The following is a 20712-nucleotide window of genomic DNA, read 5'->3' as shown; positions in this document are numbered from 1 at the left end:
GTAGCAGTGCTGCGTCATCTAGTTCCTGGCAGGAGAAAAGGGGCCTTTGAGAAATAAATTGTTATGGTTTACGCTAAACCTCTTTCTGTGATCCACATTGTGCGCAACGCTGAACACTGAACGATGACTGAGAGTTTGATGAAATAAAACGGAACAACATGAAGTGGAGGATGACGGCTGAAGTCAACGAGATGCCGAGGAAACAAACGTGAGCCAGGAAAAGCCTCAGAGAGGAGTCTTGAGTCATTCAGAAGTCCCAGTGGGGTCCCCATTGCTCCATTAGATGTGGGGAAAGTAATTAATTTTTCATAGAAATACTGTAGTGATTGAAGCAGTTTTTTAGAATCCCCAAGCAAGCAAAACCTGCTGCCAAGGCCTAGTTTATTGCAAAGCGCTCAGATAAACATTGCGACTTATACCCAAAAGGAAAATGTGGGCTCCTTTCCAATCAAGCATCAGTTTTTTTTTTCTTTTTTTCTTTTTATGGGGTGGCTACAAAGGCAGCATTGGGACACAATCAAGCCAGGAATTTAAACAGTCGTATGCTTGAAGTCACAACCGTTTGTAACATTCTCCACATGGGGATCTGTTTCTGTTAGTGTAATTACAATCATCACTGCCGTAGCTTCTAAAGACAATATATATTATCTACTGTATTGTTGACAGCTAAATTCATGCCGTTGCCATTTAAGTCAAACAAAATGTTGGGAAGTCAAATGGCACGTGGTAACGAGAGAGAGAGAGAGAGAGAGAGAGAGAGAGAGAGAGAGAGAGAGAGAGAGAGAGAGAGAGAGAGAGAGAGAGAGAGAGAGAGAGAGAGAGAGAGAGAAATTTGGTCCAGGTTGGGAGAAATAATATTTTAATTACTAGTATTAGACTACTTCTAATTAAATTGCTCTTACAATGTGTGACGTTGGAGGTTTACTAGAGAAAATGTGTGGACAGCTGTAGCAAAGGTGGTCCCTCTGCATGTTTACTTTACAAATTTAAAAACTACTGGTGCCTGTAGGTGTTCTAAGGTTCAGGGGCAAGATTAATGTAGCACAATTTTCCTGTCAGTGTTGCCAACTCCTCAGTAAGGAAAGTAGCTATTGGCTGTCCTAAAAGTCGCTAAATGACATTATAGACTAATTTGCATAATTGGCGATAGTTGCTTTTAACAAAAAACAAAACAAAAAAAGCAGTCGCCAAGAGGCTTTGACAAGGTGCCAGGTTTAGCAGGAAAGTGGCCAAGTTGGCAACAGTTTTCCATATAGAAATTTGAATCTCCAGAACAAACTCAAATAATGTATTAGCTAAGAATAAATCTGAAATAATCAAATTGTATGTGATAATTTCAGTACTAAGATTGCTGTGATTAGCTCACATGGTAAATAAATATCAGTCTGATCATAATAGTCAAAACATTTTTGGTTTGTTTTTATTATAAAGAATGGAATGGATCTTCATTGCCATTTCAAATGCACAAGTAGAGAGCAACAAAATAGACTGCAGGCACAACCCAACCAAGAAAAATGAAAAACAATGACCAACAGAGGGAGACAGGGCGGAAAGGCCTGTCGGTACTCGTTTTCAGCACCCCGAGATCTTAGATAAGAAAAGAAGATGCTAGGAAGGGGGAGCAAAAGTCCTTGTGAAATTGTGAAATATTTTAAATAAAATCAAGACTGCATTTTTATACATACACTATCATTCCATATTGGTGTATTTTGGGTGTAATGTTATAGTCCAAAAAAATCTTAGCCTCAGTTACAAATATTTACATTAAAAAAAAAAACATTTTTATGACTGAAAACATATTAACATGAGAATGACTCCAACACGTTTTGGTCCTTTCAATATCCAACTGTCCACCTTGACTCATTTCCATTCCTGGCGGTTCCTCAACCTTCGCGGGGGTGCAGCCTGAGGAGCAACTTGAGGTGCAGGACTTGTAGAAGTGAGCAGAGCGCACCCAGAAGTGAGGCAGACACCCGGGGGTCCTCTGAGACCCGCATGGCCCCTGATTCCAGTCAGACCTGTTTGTCCCCGCTCACCCGGCTTTCCTGGTTGTCCATTAAAGACCCGCCCGGGTCGTCCACGTTGACCTGGGATTGACCCAAAAAACAGAGTTGAAATGTTTATGCATTATTTTGGCACATATCTTTAAACAAAAACATCCCATTTCAAGTGAGTAAGCGACATTGCGAGATTTTTACCCATGATCCCCTGCTCTCCAGTGTAGCCAGGTAGGCCATATCCCTTGGCTCCTTTATCACCTTGCTCTCCTCTGTCACCTTCACACACACACACACATTTCTCAGAATACAGCAGATTGAGCAGAAGAATGACATTACCCGCAAATGCTCTGTTGATTAAAGCGCATGTGTGTGCCTGAGATCACTATTAAATAAAACACCTTGTAAATATCTTTCGGTTTCATTGGCCTGACTGGAAGGGGGGTGTCCCATTAAGGCTTCTGACTGTAGCTAAAGCCTGAGGCGCATGTATTACTGCAGTATATGTTGTGACTTTAACGATTTTATCCTACGCCATGAGTACAATCTGTCTGCTTTGTTTTTCCACACCTGGCCCTCCTTGCTGGCCCGAATCTCCAGCTTCACCGTAAAATCCTGGCAGGCCAACTTCTCCAGGATCGCCGTTTCTTCCTGGATCACCCTGACAACATCATAAAAGGAAAAAATATAACATTCATCTTTAATACGTCGGTTGTGTGTCAACCTTAAGTTATTTGGTTCTTCCATTTGTTTTGAACGGTTCTGCTCACATAAAAGCTGAACTTGGCTGCTTTGCACGTGCCTATTGTACTGGGGAATATAGTGCAGTTAAGTTAAGTTCAGAGGTGTCCAAACTATGGCCCGGGGGCCATTAGTGGTCCACCATCAAATATTAAGCGGCCCGCAGCATATAGCAAAAATGACATTTTCTCTTGATAAGATAGACTGTAAAAGATGCAAGTAACAACATTTTTCTTCTTAAAGTGGTGAATAAATTCCTCGGCGCAAAAATGATTTCATCGTTTTAGATATTTTATGTGGGCGGTGAATGAGTGGTTAGCACGTCCGCCTCCTAGTGCTGAGGACTCGGGTTCGAGTCCAGGCTCCGGCCTTCTTGGGTGAAGTTTGCATGTTGTCCCCGTGCCTGCGTGGGTCTACTCCGGTCTCCTCCCACATTCCAAAGACACGCATGGCAGGTTAATTGGGCGCTCCGAATTGTCCCGAGGTGTGCTTGTCTTCGTCTCTGTGTGCCCTGCGATTGGCTGGCAACCAGTCCAGGGTGTACCCCGCCTACCGCCCCAAAGCCAGCTGGGATAGGCTCCAGCACCCCCGTGACCCTTGTGAGGAATAAGCGGTCAAGAAAATGGATGGGTGGATGGATGGATATTTTTATGTAACTTTAAGATATCAACAATAGTAAAATATAGCGGACAAATAGGGTCGTACTGAAAATAATCTTTAAAAAAATCATACTACAAGATAAATATGGACATAATATTATTATATAAATATATATTTTCCAAGGAAAAAATATACACACTGAAATAATATCTTGCTATTTTTTTTTAAACATTATTAATTATTATTATTATTTATTATTTATACTTATTGTTCACAACTGGCCCGAATACACCATCTAAGTATTAAGAATCATCGTGACAGAAGATGTGGTGGCACATGGTTCACCTCTGTGCATAACAATATGGAAAGGATTTGACGGCAGTTGAAACTCTCCAAAAAACATTCAACGCATACCAGGAGACCACTGTGCGACTCTATTTGTCCTCATGTCGATGTGGAAATTCAGAATGTTTTCGTTGTTCGTTTTTCTGCCAACCACTGCAGCAGATTTCCTCCAGACATTTGCAATGTGCGGGACAGAAGTGAACAATGTATGGAGATTACCCCTGGTATTGTGTTTAGGCAAAATAAATGAAAACTGTTATAACTTACAGGAGGTCCAGGTGGGCCTTGCTGTCCAGGTGGACCGGGGGCCCCCAAGGGAACGTCCCCATAGAGGGGACACACGGCGGCACACGTCCTCTTGATTGAGTTGGCAAAGGTGGACATCTGCTCCAGCACCACTTTCTTACAAACCTCGATCACATGTTGAGCCGGCAGCGTCGGACCCTGCGTAATGAATCATTAGCACATCCATCACTGGAAGTCGCCCAACTGTGGAACATGGCGGATGAGTATTCCAGCAGGGAGCATGCTGAAACGATGGCAGCATTTCAGAGGAAACCCCAGCGAGAAATGAGGCCAATATGAGATTTCCCGAGACTTATTATGGATTTATGGACACTCTGATTGATGAAACCTACGCCTGGATAAGTCTTTACTAATGAGAAAAGTTTGACAAATTCTTCTTGACCACAACAATTTTAACATTCTAGCTACCCAAACAAGTAATGACGTGGGTTAGCCGACCACTGCGAGCAGATCTTGCCGATTACATCAAGTACAATACTGTAACCCCATCGTGTTACAAATCAAGTCAAATCAAATCAAAGTTTATTTATATAGAACTTTTCATACAAAAAAAGTAACCAAGTACAACATAAAAACAAAATCTGCTCTGTTCCCCCCATGGCGGGGCACAGAGAAACCATGTGAGGAAAAACATCCAAGCTAGAGGTCATCCACACTGCAAGGGATGACAGCCCACAGCCACAGGGAGTGCTGCCATCCCACAGACGCCGGCCTAGTGTGAACCCTCAAAAGCTGCAGAGCTCCCAACCGAGTCCCCCATGAGAAGATCAACCACCCCTACCCGTACTGAGGCCCCCCCACGAGGAAACACTGGTTCTAAAATCTAAAAGACAACAAAATAAAAAGCTAAAAGGGAACAAAATAAAAAGCTAAAGCAAAGCTAAGTGTCAATACTAAAGCTAAATGATAGATAAAGGACAATAAGAAACAGGACTAAAACAAATCAAGTCAAACTTAAACATTTCTTGTTAATGATATTTTATATGTGACCTCAGTAGTCTAAACATGAAATTCTGGTTAATATTACATTTGTGGAATATGAGTTATGAAGCAAAATCCAGACATTTTTATCAGTATCAGAAAATGGACATTTTGATACTTGTTGCCGACTTAAGATGACATTACAGTTTTTCAGGGCCCAGGCAATGACCAATCACCTGTTTTCTGAAACTGAGCTGTGACTGGTTATCTGAGACCTTCGCAACTATGATGTCATTTTCACTCAGCAAGTGGCAAAATGTCCGACTTCTGATATTAGGAAAAACTGCAGGATTTTGCTGCTTAACTCATATGCCACAAACGCAATATTAAGCAGAATAGCCGTATTTAGACTAGTGGGGCTGCCTAGAACATATAAAAAATTTTTGGGGAGGGTTGACTTCCCCTTTACAAGCCAAATTAAAAAGGTGTGTTGTAGGTCTCCTCTCAAAAACATCAACAGTCGCTGCAGACCTGATGTCCACTGGCAGGCTAGGAACAGTTAAAAGAACCTCAGGATACGCGAGTGCTGCTATATGATACTAGTAAAAGAGGGTCACATAAATAAGACGGTCCAAGACAGTTCAGACATTTAAAAATGAATAAAAACACTTTGAAAGTTCATCCTGAAACACATACAATGCAAGATAAAACAAAAAACTTACTGGGGGACCTGGGGGCCCCTGAAAGCCATCCGGTCCTCCTTCACCTCGCACTCCTTTGATTCCCACGGGGCCCGAGCGTCCAGTCACGCCCGCTGGGCCACGCTTCCCTCGTCCTCCCTGAGGACCCGGCTGCCCTCTGTCTCCAACCTACCAAGCAGATTGGGATGAGATCTAAAACAGGAATCCAGATCAAAACTTCACCGCAAGTGACAGGTAACTAAGTCAACCCACCCTTCCTTTTGGTCCTTTGACACCTTTGTGTGCCTGTTAAAGACAACAAATGTGTGAGAACGGACATGATAAGGGCAGACAGAACAAAATAAGACGGAATATTTACTGGTTCGCCTTTGATTCCTTGAATTCCCGGAATTCCTGTGTCACCCTGTACAAGGAAATGGGGGGAACACGCTGTATTTAATGCTGCGAATACAAGATTACTTTCATCCATGCAGTGGTGTCAAATTGTACTACATCATATTAATATTATGCCATTCTCAAGTCGCTAAGGAATGTAACTGAACACTAATACAGTAATACCAAGATCGTATTAGACTGTGCAGGTGTACCTAATAATTTGGCCAGTGGGTCCATATCCTACCTCCTCAATCTCTTCACATGAAACATCTGCTTTGTTTATTTCAACATGCACAATTCAGCCGTCTTTCATTTTCCCTGTGGTATATTGATGACAATACCTTGCTTCCTTGTTTTCCAGCCACTCCCACATGTCCCTATGAAAACACGCCGTAGTTAAATGACATGCTGTATACTAAAGGAACAAGCATTTAGACTTAAAAGTTAGAGTTTTAAGCTTACATTAGGTCCCGGTGGTCCAATAAATCCTGGTCTTCCCGGTTTCCCTGCAGAGCCTTTGTAACCTCTTAGACCCTCGAGAATAAAACATTTATTTAAACGACCTAAGGGACTGCTTCATTCTGTGTCGATTAATTCCCGTGAAAGTGGTAAATAACACAAGATGACTTTCTTCAGTAAGTGCAACTTACAGTTCGACCTTGGGGCCCCATTTCGCCCGCTACTCCCAGGCTTCCTTTCTCCCCCTGTGAAGGACATACAATAAATGAACCAACCAAACTTTTCACAATATTTTCTCAACAACATCAGCGATACCTTTGAGCCAACTTGTCCAAGTTTTCCACGGTGACCTTGTGGTCCTTGATAAGCCTAGAAAAATAATTGCAATGATATCAATCTAAGGCATCCTGTGGTAATGTAATATATTTACGAACTGTCAACTCTTTATTGATTACATCACATTATTTCATCATTTTTTTTTAAATTACACCAGATTTTCAGATTTAGAATTATTAATATTTCGCACCAGTGAGGATGATTGTACTCTTTTTTTTTTTTCTTCAAAAATATATAGGTAATATAACTTTATGATATATTTTGAAGTTTGTCATTCTCTTTCAACTAAGAAGTAGTATACAGTACCTCTATTCCAGGATCTCCAGCTCTACCCGGTATTCCAGGATCTCCAGGAATGCCCTGAGGAATGATTTATTATTATAAAGTAGGTGACGTTTTGTAGATTAAATGTTTGCGTGGGCGTTGTCACCTTTTGTCCATTGGTGCCATCTTTACCACGAGGTCCCGTGACTCCCTAAAGTTACACAATAAATGTACTATAACTTTATTCTGGCGTCACAATTATATTTATAAATTGTATTTTATTTTTTTTTTATTAAAAAAAAAAAAAAGACAATTATTGTGTGGTATACATACAGGCTTCCCCTTCTGTCCAGCAGCCCCCCTCTCTCCTGGATCTCCCACAATACCCTGTAAAAGATTTAATACCAAAGAAAATTAAGAAATATTTTACGGGTTACAGTTGTTGTTGTTGTTGTTGTTGTTGTTGTTGTTGGAGGCGGGGCATGGGGTCGTATTCCACTCGGCAGACTGATAAATGATGCTAAAACAACAATGGCCTATCATTAATTGATTTATGCACATTTTCAGATAGCAACGGTTACCTAGACTCAATCAGATTTTGACAGGAAAACCGTAATTGATTTCATGTGAATAAAATCTTTCATCTTGTTAAATATATTAAAGTGGGTTAGTGAACAAGTAAGATTTTGAAGCGGTCATGGGCCTTTTTGTTGCATTTGTCAGGAATCATCCTCACGCTAAGCTAAACTACTTTGCCTCTTATGGATGAGGAACCCACCTGCTCTCCTCGTGGCCCAGGGTTCCCTTCTGGGCCGGTGCTCCCTTTTTCACCCTACAAAAATATCATAACAACAGATCAATGTATCTTTAAAAGAAATAAATTGGGATAAATAAAGAGAAGATGTTCATACCTTTACTCCTTGAAACCCAGCAATCCCTTCATATCCTCTTTCACCTTTCGTACCCTTTCAGGACAAAAATAAATAAATAAATATAGTAACAATGTGATCTTTATCATTATTTTATGTACATAAGGACAAGCAAATTAGATGACAGGTAAACTTACAATATCTCCCTGTCTCCCAGTGTTTCCGATGTCGCCAGGGGGTCCACGAACACCCTGTAACGGCAGTCAAAGTGTCATCATAAGAATTAGAAGTCAATGTCTGTTATTCCTGAAATGCTTTAATTCACCTTGAAACCCGTTGCCCCTTTTAATCCCTTCAGCCCCTTCACACCTCGTTCTCCCTGTAAAGATGACATATTGGGTTTCATTGTGACATTGTTTTCTTTTTGTATTCGTGGAAAAGATGGTGTGAAATATAATTGCTTTACCACAGGGCCCCAGAGACCTCTCATTCCTTTCTCGCCTTTGCTTCCCATCTCACCCTGAGGATGATGCATGTGAACTATCATTAGCCACGTCAAACGGAAGTGTAACTCGATAGGAGTGCGAAGACAGAACTTACCTTCGGGCCTGGCTCACCCACGTTGCCGTAGTCTCCTGTGTTTCCCCTGATGCCCTGCAAAACAAGTTGGCAGTGAATCATAATTAAATTCGTTACATGTAACTAGAAGTGCAAATATGGAAGACTTCAGACTGCACAGCTTTTGCTTGATACATTTGACTGACCGACTGAATATGATTAATTTCGATAAGCCCTTTTTTCTTCTATTTGTGCATTTCTTGCATTCACATTAAAATATTTCTCAGACTTTAACAAACTGATAGAAAACTAATTTCAATGTTTACTTCTCTGAAAAAGGGGAAACGAGCTGTGAAACTCGATGAATTTATTTTTCTCATTAAAATAAAAGTACTGTGTGACATTTTCTTCCCAAAATGTCATTTAAAAATCTGTATTAAAAAAACAACACCGATATTTGTGCCATGATATTATTGTTAATAAATGGAATGAGATACCTGTGATTCTTTTTGTTTTATAGCCTCGTATCTGTCTTCAAAATCAAGAGTCAGAATGGTAAAAACTACAAAAAAAAAGTCTGCAGTTCTTTGCAGAAGTATTAAACTATTACAAGCTTTCGTTGCTTAAATGACTTTTCACATCTTGGTATAACAGAATACATAATAGGACAATATCAAATGTAACCACGTGACAAAAACAAGGGCAAACGTTTGCGACACTAGCGAATGTTGAGTTCTCGTAAGGGTTCATTCAAGATTGCAGTGTTCCGTAAACGTTGGCCAAAAGTTTCTTTTCTTGTCACAAGGAAATTTTGACAAATTTCCTTGAGACAAGAAAAAAATAATACATTAGCGAACGTCGCAACCTTGAACGAACCCTGATGAGAAATCAACAATTGCTAGTGTCGTAAACGTTCGCCCCTCAGTGAGGATTCGGGCATGGGAGATCTTGGGAGAATACACTTCAGCCTTTCATTGTTTCATCTAGGGTGAGTAAACCTTTGCCTACAACTACATATTAGTCACATTAGTGGAAAATGTTCACTAAAATATTCCACTGCACTACACGCAGCAATCATCAATGTAACTAAGTGGAGCACCCTTGTTTAGACAGATGCTAACCACCTCAAATGCAGAAGGAAAAGTGTTGCTTTGGATCAACAAACAAAACCAGTACTTCTTCATGTTGTCTGTTTATTTGAACATCTCATCATTTTATCAACGGTTAACCTCAGAGATGGCCGACTGTACGGTAAAAGGCAAGACCGTGAGTTTAACCACATTTCTACACTGGCAAAGCTAGCTAAAAAAAAAAAAAAGGGGGGGGGGGGGGGGGGGGAAGAAAAAGAAAAAAAAAAGACCACCCATAATAGTTCGTAAACGTGTGCCAGGAAAGCGCCTCCTCAAGATGCAAGCAGGGAAAGAGATAAACATGCTGGGCCTCTGTGATTCAAGGCATTACAAAAGACAGATGTTTACTCTTAAATGACCTCCAGTTGAAAACTCACGACGAGAGAATGTGGCATGAATGGCTCGGAATCTTGTTCTTTAGGCCTACATACTGAAGTTTGTCCAGGCAGTGCAGGGGATTTCCTTAAATATGTATTCAACAACTGCAATCATACATGCAAGTTCCCACCTAAAGCCCCATTTATCATTATCCAAATAGAACTGGACTTGTTTGTTCTTTACTTTTAATCCAAACATAATCTTTCATTTTTGCCGAATCATGGATCTCTCTCCAACTGTAACTTTTCTAATTAAAAAAAAAAAAAAAAAAACATTTTCTGAGGTGTGCTCCAATTTTACAGCGGCTGCTCAGCATCAACGAGTCAGGAATTTAAATGTGTGCCGTTCCCCATGAGCAAAAGTAAGCGCAATGTGCCAAACTTCACACTCCACTAAGGCAGACATGGTGTCATTAGGGACTCTAGGGGGTCTTGGCCAATTGCCTTCCGTGTCTGGACTTGGTGTGTTCTCATGAGAATTTAGCACGGAATTGCACCAGAGTCTAAGAACCATTGAGTGGCCCTTTTGTCAGCGTTGCCATGAATAATCGAACATGATGACACGAATAAGAAGAACAATATTGCTGCAGAAGTCTACAAACATGGTCAACATACTGTGAAAACACTATGGCGAGCTATATTTCATCAGACACAGACATTACTTATTATTGATATCAACTCGAAAACATTTTAAACCATGGGAGGATATAACTCAACAGATGCAATGACGGTATTGGACAGAGGTGGGTATTTACTAAATTTTGAAGGTCATGGTTGCGTCAGCGCCCTGAGCACCCTTCCTTTGTCAGTCTGTCATTTTTTTTTTTTATAACTTCATCACCACTATTTTAAATGGCAAATGGCGCGTCATTTATATAGCGCTTTTCCACCTTCAAGGCCCTCAAAGCGCTTTACATTTTTGACTACCCAGTCACCTACTGATGACGCAGCATCAGGAGCAATTGGGGGTTCAGTATCTTGCTCAAGGACACTTCGACGTGGTCACAATGGCCTGGAATTGAACCCACAACCTCTGGGTTGGGAGACAACCACCATACCACTGAGCCATGCCGCCCCCGACATTTAGGACGGCATTCCGTCAATCGTCAACGAAACGGGCATCCATCAGTGCTGGACTGAGAGATCCGTCAGTACTTGACCCTGCTCAGTGACGACGGACAAAAACCCACATCCGTCAGCATTTATCCCGCCAATTTTTTTTTAAGGTTCTCGTCATTCGTCAGTAAAACCGTTAATGACTGAGTGATGGACAGTCCGTCAGTACTGATGGAATGCCCACCTTGAGTATTGGACTATCATGGTGGCAAAAGATCAGAGCCAAAAGACGAAGCTCTCGAAGAAGCTTTAGATCGTGATCGAACAGAGAGACAAGCAGCTGAAATGAGATTCCTCCGAAAGGTGTCTGGGTTCACCCTTCCAGAGGAGAAGTGTATGATTCTGAGTATAGAGCTCATATCAAGAGGAGTCACTTGGGCATCTACCGTATTTTGGACGCTTCAGACGCCTCCCTGGTGAATGTTCTGTTCTTTCCAACCAGAAAAAGATACTGGGGTAGGTCAAATCAGGCTTGTGACTGTTAGGGGATTCTTCAATTGTGCAATTGAAGTGGTGTAAGTGATTTTTTTTTAATTGGCCCTTGTTGAAGACATGCTGGCTGGTGGAACTAGAGGAAATACCTGTAGCTGAAGACAGCAAAGTCAGGCAAGTCAATACTTACGCTACTGTGACTCAGACTTGAATAACTGGAGGAAAATTAAAGGATGGATGGCAAAATTTCTTTTGTGGCGTGGTTCTTGCGCATGAACTTTTCATACAATTCCCTCCTAAAGTCTTGAGTACACTAGTTTCCTCCAAAAGCACCACCCTCAGAAATCCTGTGATCACCTGCCAATTTGTTGCTGTAGACCTTAGAAATAAGAAATCCATAATTGCATCTGTGCACGTCTGGTTTTATCTTTACTTCCACCTGAATCTATTACATGAACTATGAGAGGAGGTCCAACATTTACTATCACATAGTGCTCCTGGTTCCCGGTCTGTTTCCGTCCTACTGTACTATTTTTCCCAGTTTTAGTGTCATTTAATGGTTGATTTATATTGCAATGTACATCTAGCAGTCAGTTTAACACTTTATTTGGCAGCAAATAGCAGATCTGCATTCATTTACCCAATTTCCGTGTCTTCCTCGATCACCGTCTCTTCCGGGAAGACCTCTGTGGCCCTGCACAAGAAATAATAAAAGGTCACCATGCTTCAACTCAATGTGAGTCATGTGTAAATTCACCTGTGACCCTGGTCGTCCCTGGATGCCTGGCTGTCCATGCATACATTTGCAAGATGCTCTTCCGGCTGTCAGACCGATCTCTGCGTAGCCTCCACACTGCGGCAGCGACAGATTGTTTCAGATGAGACTGATGAACAAGCACTACAGCAAGAGCTGCGGAATGGTTATGGACCTTGGAGAGCTCGCAACAGCCTTCGTTATAGGGCTTTTCTGGGTCACATGACACATCCATCTGCTGGAGGTCCACCTGGCATGAGTTAAAACACGAAGACTTTCATTGAAAAGCCAGATATCTAGTTCAAATATTTTAAAAAGAAACTTACTGAGAAAGAAGGGTCTCTCGCGGCCCGCTTGACAATGGAGGTGTACCCCTGGCGGATGACTGGCATCGGTTCATCAATGGTCTCCACGCTGACCTCCTCGCAATCTACCAGCAGCTTCACCTGGCTGCCCTTCACGCTCAACGCCAACTTGTGCCACTCACCATCAAACAGCATCCCCACACCATGGAAGGTTCTCAGCATCTGGCTACCACTGGGGCTGATGTAGAAGAAATCTAGCGAGAGGGTATCGCCCTGGAAACGCAAACCCACTTGCTCCTGACCGTCCGGGGCGCTGACCTGCCACAGGTTCCACGATTTCTTAACCATGTCCTTTGTCAACTTAAAGGTTGCGATGACGGAGTAGTCGGAGGGAAGGCCATCTGGATACACGTCTCTGTGGTGGGAGAGCTAGAATAGTAAAATCTAACAGCGCTTCCTGCTCAAACTTGTTAGCTGACATTATATAACTTTGTTAAATCGCGTCTGTGTAAGGCTTTGTTTTTTTTAAGACCGTCTAACACTCATCACTCTTTGTTTCTTCTCTTGCGGCCTGTAAATTGACACCAAAGTAATAAAAGCAAAGCTTCTTAAGTCCCACAGAGCTTGTGGTTACAACCTTGTTTATAATAATCTCTTAGAAAGTTTATACATCCTATCTATAGCTTGTAAAGCTTAAACAAAATTATAGGAAGCAATTCCATCTGGCCTAGTAAGAGTGTGCTTCCACATACATTTAGCATGTTTTTCAGAACAGAGGTGAACGAAGAATCTTGGAATATTGAAGGACATGAAAAATGGCACTGTTTGTTGTATCCTGCTCCCAAAAATGGGAAAGGAGGGCTGTGCTGAAGTACACTTCAAATTGAGGCAACCTTCACAAGATATTGTGACGTCATTAGTCTTCAAATGTAGCCTTCAAAGGGGCACCCCCTTAGTTGGGACACTGCTGTAGTGTTAGTGCTGTGTTGGCCCTTTTCCTTGGACATCCCTGAAACACCTAACAAAGAAGCTATCCAAGAGGTGTCCATAGCAGAAGTGTCTTCAAAGTGCATACTCCGGTTGGTAAGGCACCTACCATTATAGGGCTAATTATACTCGATTCAGTTAACAATTTGCACCTGTTCAAGACAGTGTGTTATCAAGCAAGTCACGTGTCAATGTTACAAAGGAAAGTATCTTTAAAAGTTCCACTCTACTGACGAGCTATTTTACTCTTAATGATAGAATAACGCACCTAAGCAACATAGCATGCTACATTAGCACACTTCATTCAGCATTTACATGTCACAGGTTGGCTGCCATTCATGATTTGATTTTATCGTGTACCTCATGGTCTTCTGCAGATGGATGGCGGGGTTAACGCGGTAAGCTACCACCTCCGGGTCAGAGCCTTCCACTCTCTTCACTCCTCTCGACTCGGGCACACGGAATTCTTCCAGGAGATCAAAACCTCACAACACACACACGCACAAACTTTATCAATAAGCTCAAAGTGATGATTTTCCCAAAGAATGGAGGTTAGTAGGGTACATAGGTGATGTCATGGCTATAGTAACATATTTGCTTGGTATCAAACTTGTACCAGATACTGCACATTTCCTTTTGTAAGCATATACCTAATTAGGTTTTAGTCAGAGTTAGCTAAGTTAGCCAATAAATTACATCACATTGTATTTTTTTGTTGTCTATTAAATATTGAAAAGCACAATGCAACTTATATTTGACCTTTTGGCAATGAGTAAAGGCAGTTCAATGAAACTACAATCTACAGCCAGGAAGGCTGTAGATAAAAAAGACAAATACTGACATCTTTTGGGCATTATTTGGTACGGCAGTGTTCCATTTAGAAGACTGGATATAATGTCTGATGGTGTTAATGTTTTTATGTATGGAGTGGTAAATGTGTAGTAGTGAAAGAAAAGAAAAAAAACAAACAGAAAAACTTACTTGGTAACGTTTGGCCTTGTGTGCATCCTAAGATGACAACTAGTGACGCAAACACCAGCATGGCTTCGTCGGCTGCCATATTCAAAATTGGAAAAGTCACGCGGCTATAAGTGCCTGAAGAGCAACAATTAAAGAATTTTTAAAAATGAATTTTCAGCTTGTACAGAAACTACCAACCACAGACAGATATGCAGTCACCAGGCCACAATTTTATCATGCAAAGGCTAACCAGAAAAATAATGTGATTATTATTATTATTATTATTATTATTATTATTTTAACAACAATATTTGTTATTGTTAATATAATTATAATAATAATAATAGTAATAATAATAATAACAACAATGAGGTAATCTTAGATTGGCACTGCCAGAGAATGTTTATTGTCCAAGAGTTAAAAAACAAAACAAAAAAAAACAACTTAATCTCACAATATGACACAATACAGTACTATAACTACAATAATAACATGTCTTGTTACACACCAATCTGATAGTGTCATTTACAATTGAATTTAAAAAAAAATATTTTTGAGGGTACACTATTTAATACAGCTCTTTCACTGGATCTCATTAGATTGTGTAGGTGTGCATTTTCCTGTATACCTGTATATACCTGTACTGTAATACTTAAATACGGAAGACCAGTTACCATGATAAAAACTAGGGGTGTTAAAAAAAATCGATTCGGCGATATATCGCGATACTACATCGCGCGATTCTCGAATCGATTCAATAATAGGCAAAATCGATTTTTTTTTTTTTTTTTTTTTTTTTTTTTTTTTTTTTTTTTTTTTTTTTTTTTTTTTTTTAGGATTCACACCTTGAGCATGGAAGAATGTTATATGAACAAAACATTAAGCCTTAATATTTTATTTTAATGCTGTTCAAACATGAAACAGATTACAACCTCTATAAGACTGAAATTTCAGATAAATAAATAATACATTTTCATATAAATCTTACACTCTACAAGCTTACTGATTAGTATTTTCTAAATATGAATGAAAAAAAATCGCAACAATCGACTTATAAATTCGTATCGGGATTAATCGGTATCGAATCGTGAGCATTCGTATCGGGATTAATCGGTATCGAATCGAATCGTGACCTGTGAATCGTGATACGAATCGAATCGTCAGGTACTAGGCAATTCACACCCCTAATAAAAACAATTGAAAGATCAATGAGATAAGTCAATAACTCACATATTCCTCCAAGTGAAGATTTCTGGGGCTCGTGTGGATGGATCTATTCCAGGTCAGGCTGTGTGATGATGTCCCGCTCTAAAGTGCCATCGTGGGCCACACTTTGAGCTCAACAGGAGGACCATTCAAAGTGGCAGCTCGGGGGCTCAGACCAGCGCGACCCCTGTGCTCCGCTCCACCTTTGGTACCGACGGGATCGCCGTCTCTCATAGGCCAGTTAGACATGCAGTCACTAGAAGCAGACAGATGCATGCACTCCCATGCAGCTTGACATTGTGGTATCTTTAGAATTGATCTGATGAGAAAGGTCAGTTAAACTTCTTGGCTCCTTTTATAGCTTACATCTTGTTACTTTTTAAAAACTCACATGGTATTTATTTTTTAATTTTTTCCCCCCATATATCGCTGCTTTAAAAGTGAGTTCACTGGGGCCAGTGTGTCAGCATCTGCACAGGTTAGCTGGGAGAAAGATGTAGTATGTCACAACTAAACACAAGATGCTCTGCAAACATTGCACCTGGAGGAGACCACAACTTCTGCCTTCATAACCCACCCAGCAGGTCACGCAAGTAATATGAACAAAAAATTATGATCATAAAATGCCAATATTTAGGCCGCTATCCACAATCCATTATCGTAACCCAACAAAGGTTTTAAGGCAAACAATAAAATTACCACATCATTTGTTTGCGTAAATGTTCCCCCCCAATGCAAAGCTTGCTTTAAAAATAAATAAAATATAATCACCATTCACGGACAGCAGAAAACTGCTGTACAACAAATTAACATTTTTCTTTTCACAAAAATAAACAATTGTTTTTAAATATTATTGAGGTACTATGTTGTACTGCATTTCATTCCAAATACTATATATATATATATATATATACACGTGTATATAATATATTTTTTTTTTTATCCCCCCCTGGGATTTTTTCATTTCGTGAAAAATGTATGTTGAATGTTCATCATTTTCTTAAGAATTGTTAAAAAAAAAAGTAAAATTAATAACTTTTGCTCCAATTCTTTATTTATAAATTACTCAACAGGCCACTCGAAGTATGGTTGGGATTTATATACTCATTCACTTTCTAGTTACTATGCATATTTGGCACGGTAACTAGCATTCCATTATTTATTAAATCCTGTACATGATTTAAATAGGGCGGCACGGTGGATGACTGGTTAGCATGTCAGCCTCCCAGTACTGAGGACTTGGGAGTAAGCGGTTAAGAAAATGGATGGATGATTTAAATATGAAAATGCTAATGAAATACTTGCAACAAGCATTGACATACATACTGGCAGAGTATAAAGACTGAATGACAACTCTGAATGGGCAAGTCAAGTCAGTTTGTGGTAGCTTTGTGCAAGCAGGTTTATTACAAAGTAATAATGATACAGTAACAACTGAAATAAAGCGACATGCCTACACAGAGAACGTCAACGTGAAGGGGCTCACATGTTGCTGCGAAGTCGCGTCCGCAAATAGACGACTTTTGTGACTGCAAGGTCTCTGCTACTTGTGATCGTGTTGAAGGTTTGCGCAGTGCTTACCGTAGTTATATTGCATTGCCCTTGAAAGTACATTGTTAGCACTTTAATAAATAATTATTTGCGGTGCCACACACACGCGGTGGCGTGATGCTACTCCAAAGTCCAGAGCACATACATGACAAAAGTACATTCAGTAACTTTTCTCTATTTCCAAGAGACCATCAAACCTTGACAGGCTCAAATAAAATACTTTACAAAAACATTTGACATTTTCACAAAAAATAAAATACATTAAAACCAAATACGCAATGCCATCAACATTCCATTCACACGTACGATTCAATCATATTGCCTCTCAAAAAGGAATATTTTACAACTCAGAAACAATTTAAATAACACTCAGCACATTTGCAGTCTTAACTTAGATAATTCCAGTGTTTGTTTTGTTTTTATGTTCTCAACACTATCGCTTGGATGCCTTGGCAAGTTTGCTCGTGGGAGTGCTTCTTTTTTGCGGTGTGGGGATCTTGGAGGGCTTCCCTCCGTGTTGGCGGGATACGGAACGCGGCGTCGTCCGCGGGCCGTCCCCGACCGTCTCCGACGCGTCCGAGCAAACCGACTGGATGTCTGAGATGTCGAAGTCAGAGGCGTCGCTGCCTCGACGGCTGCTGCCTCGGCTTCCCGCTTTGCTCCCGGGTCGGCTCGAGCTTTTCCTCGATTCTGAAAGGGTTCGACCGGTTCATTAGAGCTTTCGTTGAGATGGTGAAACACACTCATCAAATTTGTTGCCAAACAAAACGTTTTATTTATTTTTAAATCACAAGGCCAGGTGTATTGGGCAAAATTAAGTTTTCTTTTGCTTTCATTTTGAGTGTAATATTCCAACCAGGGTTTCCCTTAGAGCTTTATAGGCCTGGTGGGCCGCCAAGCTTTTGTTTTTGCCCCTTCGCCCAGCTAAGTGTCACACCCCCGGTTAACGAACAGTATTTGACATGTGATTTGTCGTCTGCAACAATGACAAATATTTTCCTGGGACCAATTTTGTTCCCAGTATGTCCCTGACCACCAGGCTAAGCAAGTTTTTTGGAGGAAACCCTACCAACTAATAGGTCAACTCACCGCCTAGCGTCTGCCCCCGAGCTTTGAGCACGGCAGCGTTGATTAGCGTTCCCTCGTCGCTTGACTGAAATCCTTTTCCCGACAAGTAGCCTGGAAGACGCAACTTGCTGCCTTGAACTGGCGTTGTCTGAAAAAGACAACAAATATTTACAGTGTGCTATTATTCTGTGCTGCTCCATTCTGTGCTAATAGAATTAGTTTGAACCCTCATGGAAAAAACAAGAAACCATGTTGTTAGTGTGTTGTTTGCTTAAAGAATATTCCTGGGATGGGCAACTGTTGGTCCGCGGATCAAATGTGGCCCCTGGATACACTCTGAGTGGCCCCTTGTTTATTAAAAAAATAATTGAGTTGTTCATTTTATATATATATATATATATATATATATATATATATATATATATATATATATATATATATATATATAGAGAGAGAGAGAGAGAGAGAGAGAGAGAGAGAGAGAGAGAGAGAGAGAGAGAGAGAGATTTAGATATACATATAAATATATATATATATTAGTGGTGTGAATTGCCTCGTAACTGACGATTCGATTTGTATCTTATTTATTTATCTGAAACTTCAGTCTATATAAATAAAGATGACTTGACTTATAACTGTGAGCCACTGTATTTAACAAACCGATTGTAATCTGTTCCATTTTTGAAGAGCATTGAAATAAAATATTAAGGCTTAATGATCCATTAATATTGTCACGCCGCCACCAGGCGTGGCGGTTCATGCTTTTATTTTTGTCTCTGTTTCCCGTTTTACTTTGAAATCCTAACTCTCCTCTCACCCCAGGTCACTTGCCCTTCCTGCCACGCCATAATTACCGGTCCCCGCCCTTGATTATCACCACCTGCCACCAATCACCTACTGCAATAAAAGCCACCTGCATTCTCCCCTCAGTGCCGAAGTGTCACCGTCAGTGCATGGAAGCGTCCCACAGTCCTTATGACCTTGTTCATGTTGCCTAGCGTTGTTGCCTTGTTTTTGTGCCTTTTCCTCCCTTTTGGAGCGCCTTTAGTTACCCCTTTTGCCTTGTGCCCTTTTTCCTCCCTAGCGGAGCGCTTTCTGTTGTCCCCAGTACCTTTTGCCTGTTTTTTCCTCCCTAGTGGAGCGCTTTTTGTTCTCCACTTTTTCCCCTCCCTGTTCTCCTCTCAGTTTGAGAGGAGACCTTTGTTGGCCGGAAATAAACCTGCTGCCTTGGTGGCCTACCTTACGCCTGCGTCTGAGTCCTACTTGTCCTCGCCTTGTCAGTACACTTCGGCCAGCATGGACCCAGCAGGCACGGTCGAGGCCGCACTGCAGAGCCAGGAGGCCCGGCTCAACAACCAGGACCGGATCCAACAGACCATGCTGTCCCGGATGGAGGAATTGACCAGCCAGGTCCACGAGCTGGTAAGCCTTTCACGGCGTCGAGCGCCAGCTCCCACTGGACAGATTCCTCACCCTGAGTTCTTTGTATCGACCACGCCATTCACCGGGGTAGGATTGAGACTGGCCTCCCCTGAACGATACTCCGGTGAACCCGGACGCTGTCAGACTTTCCTCACGGAATGCGACATTCATTATGAACAGTTACCACAGGCATTTCCCACAGCCCGATCCCGAGTGGCCTTCATGGTGTCTCACCTGACGGGTCGGGCCAAAACCTGGGCGACCGCGGAATGGGCCAGGGGTTCCTCGGTCTGCCAAAGCGTACAGGACTTTCAAATCGCTTTGCGCCAAGTTTTTGATCCAGAAAACAATGACCGAGAGAAGGCACGAGCACTGAGCCGACTTCAGCAAGGCAAAGAATCTGTCAGCGACTATGCAGTTCGCTTTCGAACGTTGGCAACAAACAGTGGCTGGAACGCCATCGCACTTCACGACCATTTTTTGAAAGGACTCTCACCTGCCATTCAAGAGCTTCTGGTTCCCGTAGATCTCCCCACGGACTTGGACGCCTTGATTTCCCTCGCCATCCGGACCGATCATCGTCGTCAGGAGCTGGCCAAGATCGGCGGACCGCGAAGGAGGGAGGAACCCACCCCCTGGACGCGGCCACCGGAGGCCAGAAGGCTGCGACCCATCTTTCCTTCCCGACCGGAACCAGGAGAGGTGGACCTCGCCAGCGACGAACCCATGCAACTGGGAAGGGCTCGGCTTTCGCCGGAGGAGAGACAGCGCCGACGCCGAGAGGGCCGTTGCTATTATTGTGGTGGTCTTGGACACTTGGTGGAAGCCTGCACCACGAAGGGCAACCCTCCGGTGAGTTCTCCGTCACCCCGACCAGCCAAGAACCACAGACTCACGCAAATTCAGATAACTCACCACAATGTCACCACAGT

The 20712-nt window shown here is 41.7% G+C and overlaps 2 protein-coding genes across 17 annotated transcripts in view; both read right to left on the bottom strand.

The window, feature by feature from the left end:
* Positions 1-1392: 1392 nt before the first annotated feature.
* LOC144001287 (uncharacterized) lies at positions 1393-14338 on the bottom strand. The gene is made up of 26 exons (XM_077495486.1): positions 14333-14338; positions 13934-14057; positions 12608-13001; positions 12457-12531; positions 12285-12380; positions 12168-12221; positions 8515-8568; positions 8381-8434; positions 8240-8293; positions 8112-8165; positions 7957-8010; positions 7824-7877; positions 7379-7432; positions 7212-7256; positions 7088-7141; positions 6761-6814; positions 6637-6690; positions 6449-6520; positions 6328-6363; positions 5970-6014; positions 5864-5896; positions 5633-5779; positions 3951-4127; positions 2568-2658; positions 2199-2276; positions 1393-2087 (listed from the first exon to the last, which is right to left on the bottom strand). The coding sequence occupies exons 2-26, from the start codon at positions 13936-13938 to the stop codon at positions 1861-1863; spliced, it is 2115 nt and encodes a 704-aa protein (XP_077351612.1). The 5' UTR covers positions 13939-14057; positions 14333-14338; the 3' UTR covers positions 1393-1860.
* Positions 14339-17112: 2774 nt separating this feature from the next.
* Positions 17113-20712, bottom strand: part of dst (dystonin) — a 120762-nt gene continuing 117162 nt past the window's right edge. For all 16 annotated transcript variants that reach the window (XM_077495468.1, XM_077495472.1, XM_077495469.1 and 13 more), the window contains 2 exons: positions 18380-18506; positions 17113-17980 (listed from right to left, as the gene is read on the bottom strand). In XM_077495468.1, the coding sequence (XP_077351594.1) occupies positions 17724-17980; positions 18380-18506 (384 nt within the window). In that variant the 3' untranslated portion in view covers positions 17113-17723. The remainder of the gene's footprint in view (positions 17981-18379; positions 18507-20712) is intronic.

This window comes from Festucalex cinctus, chromosome 14 (genome assembly GCF_051991245.1).
Source record: "Festucalex cinctus isolate MCC-2025b chromosome 14, RoL_Fcin_1.0, whole genome shotgun sequence".
In the NCBI taxonomy this organism is placed as follows: domain Eukaryota; kingdom Metazoa; phylum Chordata; class Actinopteri; order Syngnathiformes; family Syngnathidae; genus Festucalex; species Festucalex cinctus.
This window is presented reverse-complemented; position numbering and strand designations above follow the sequence as displayed.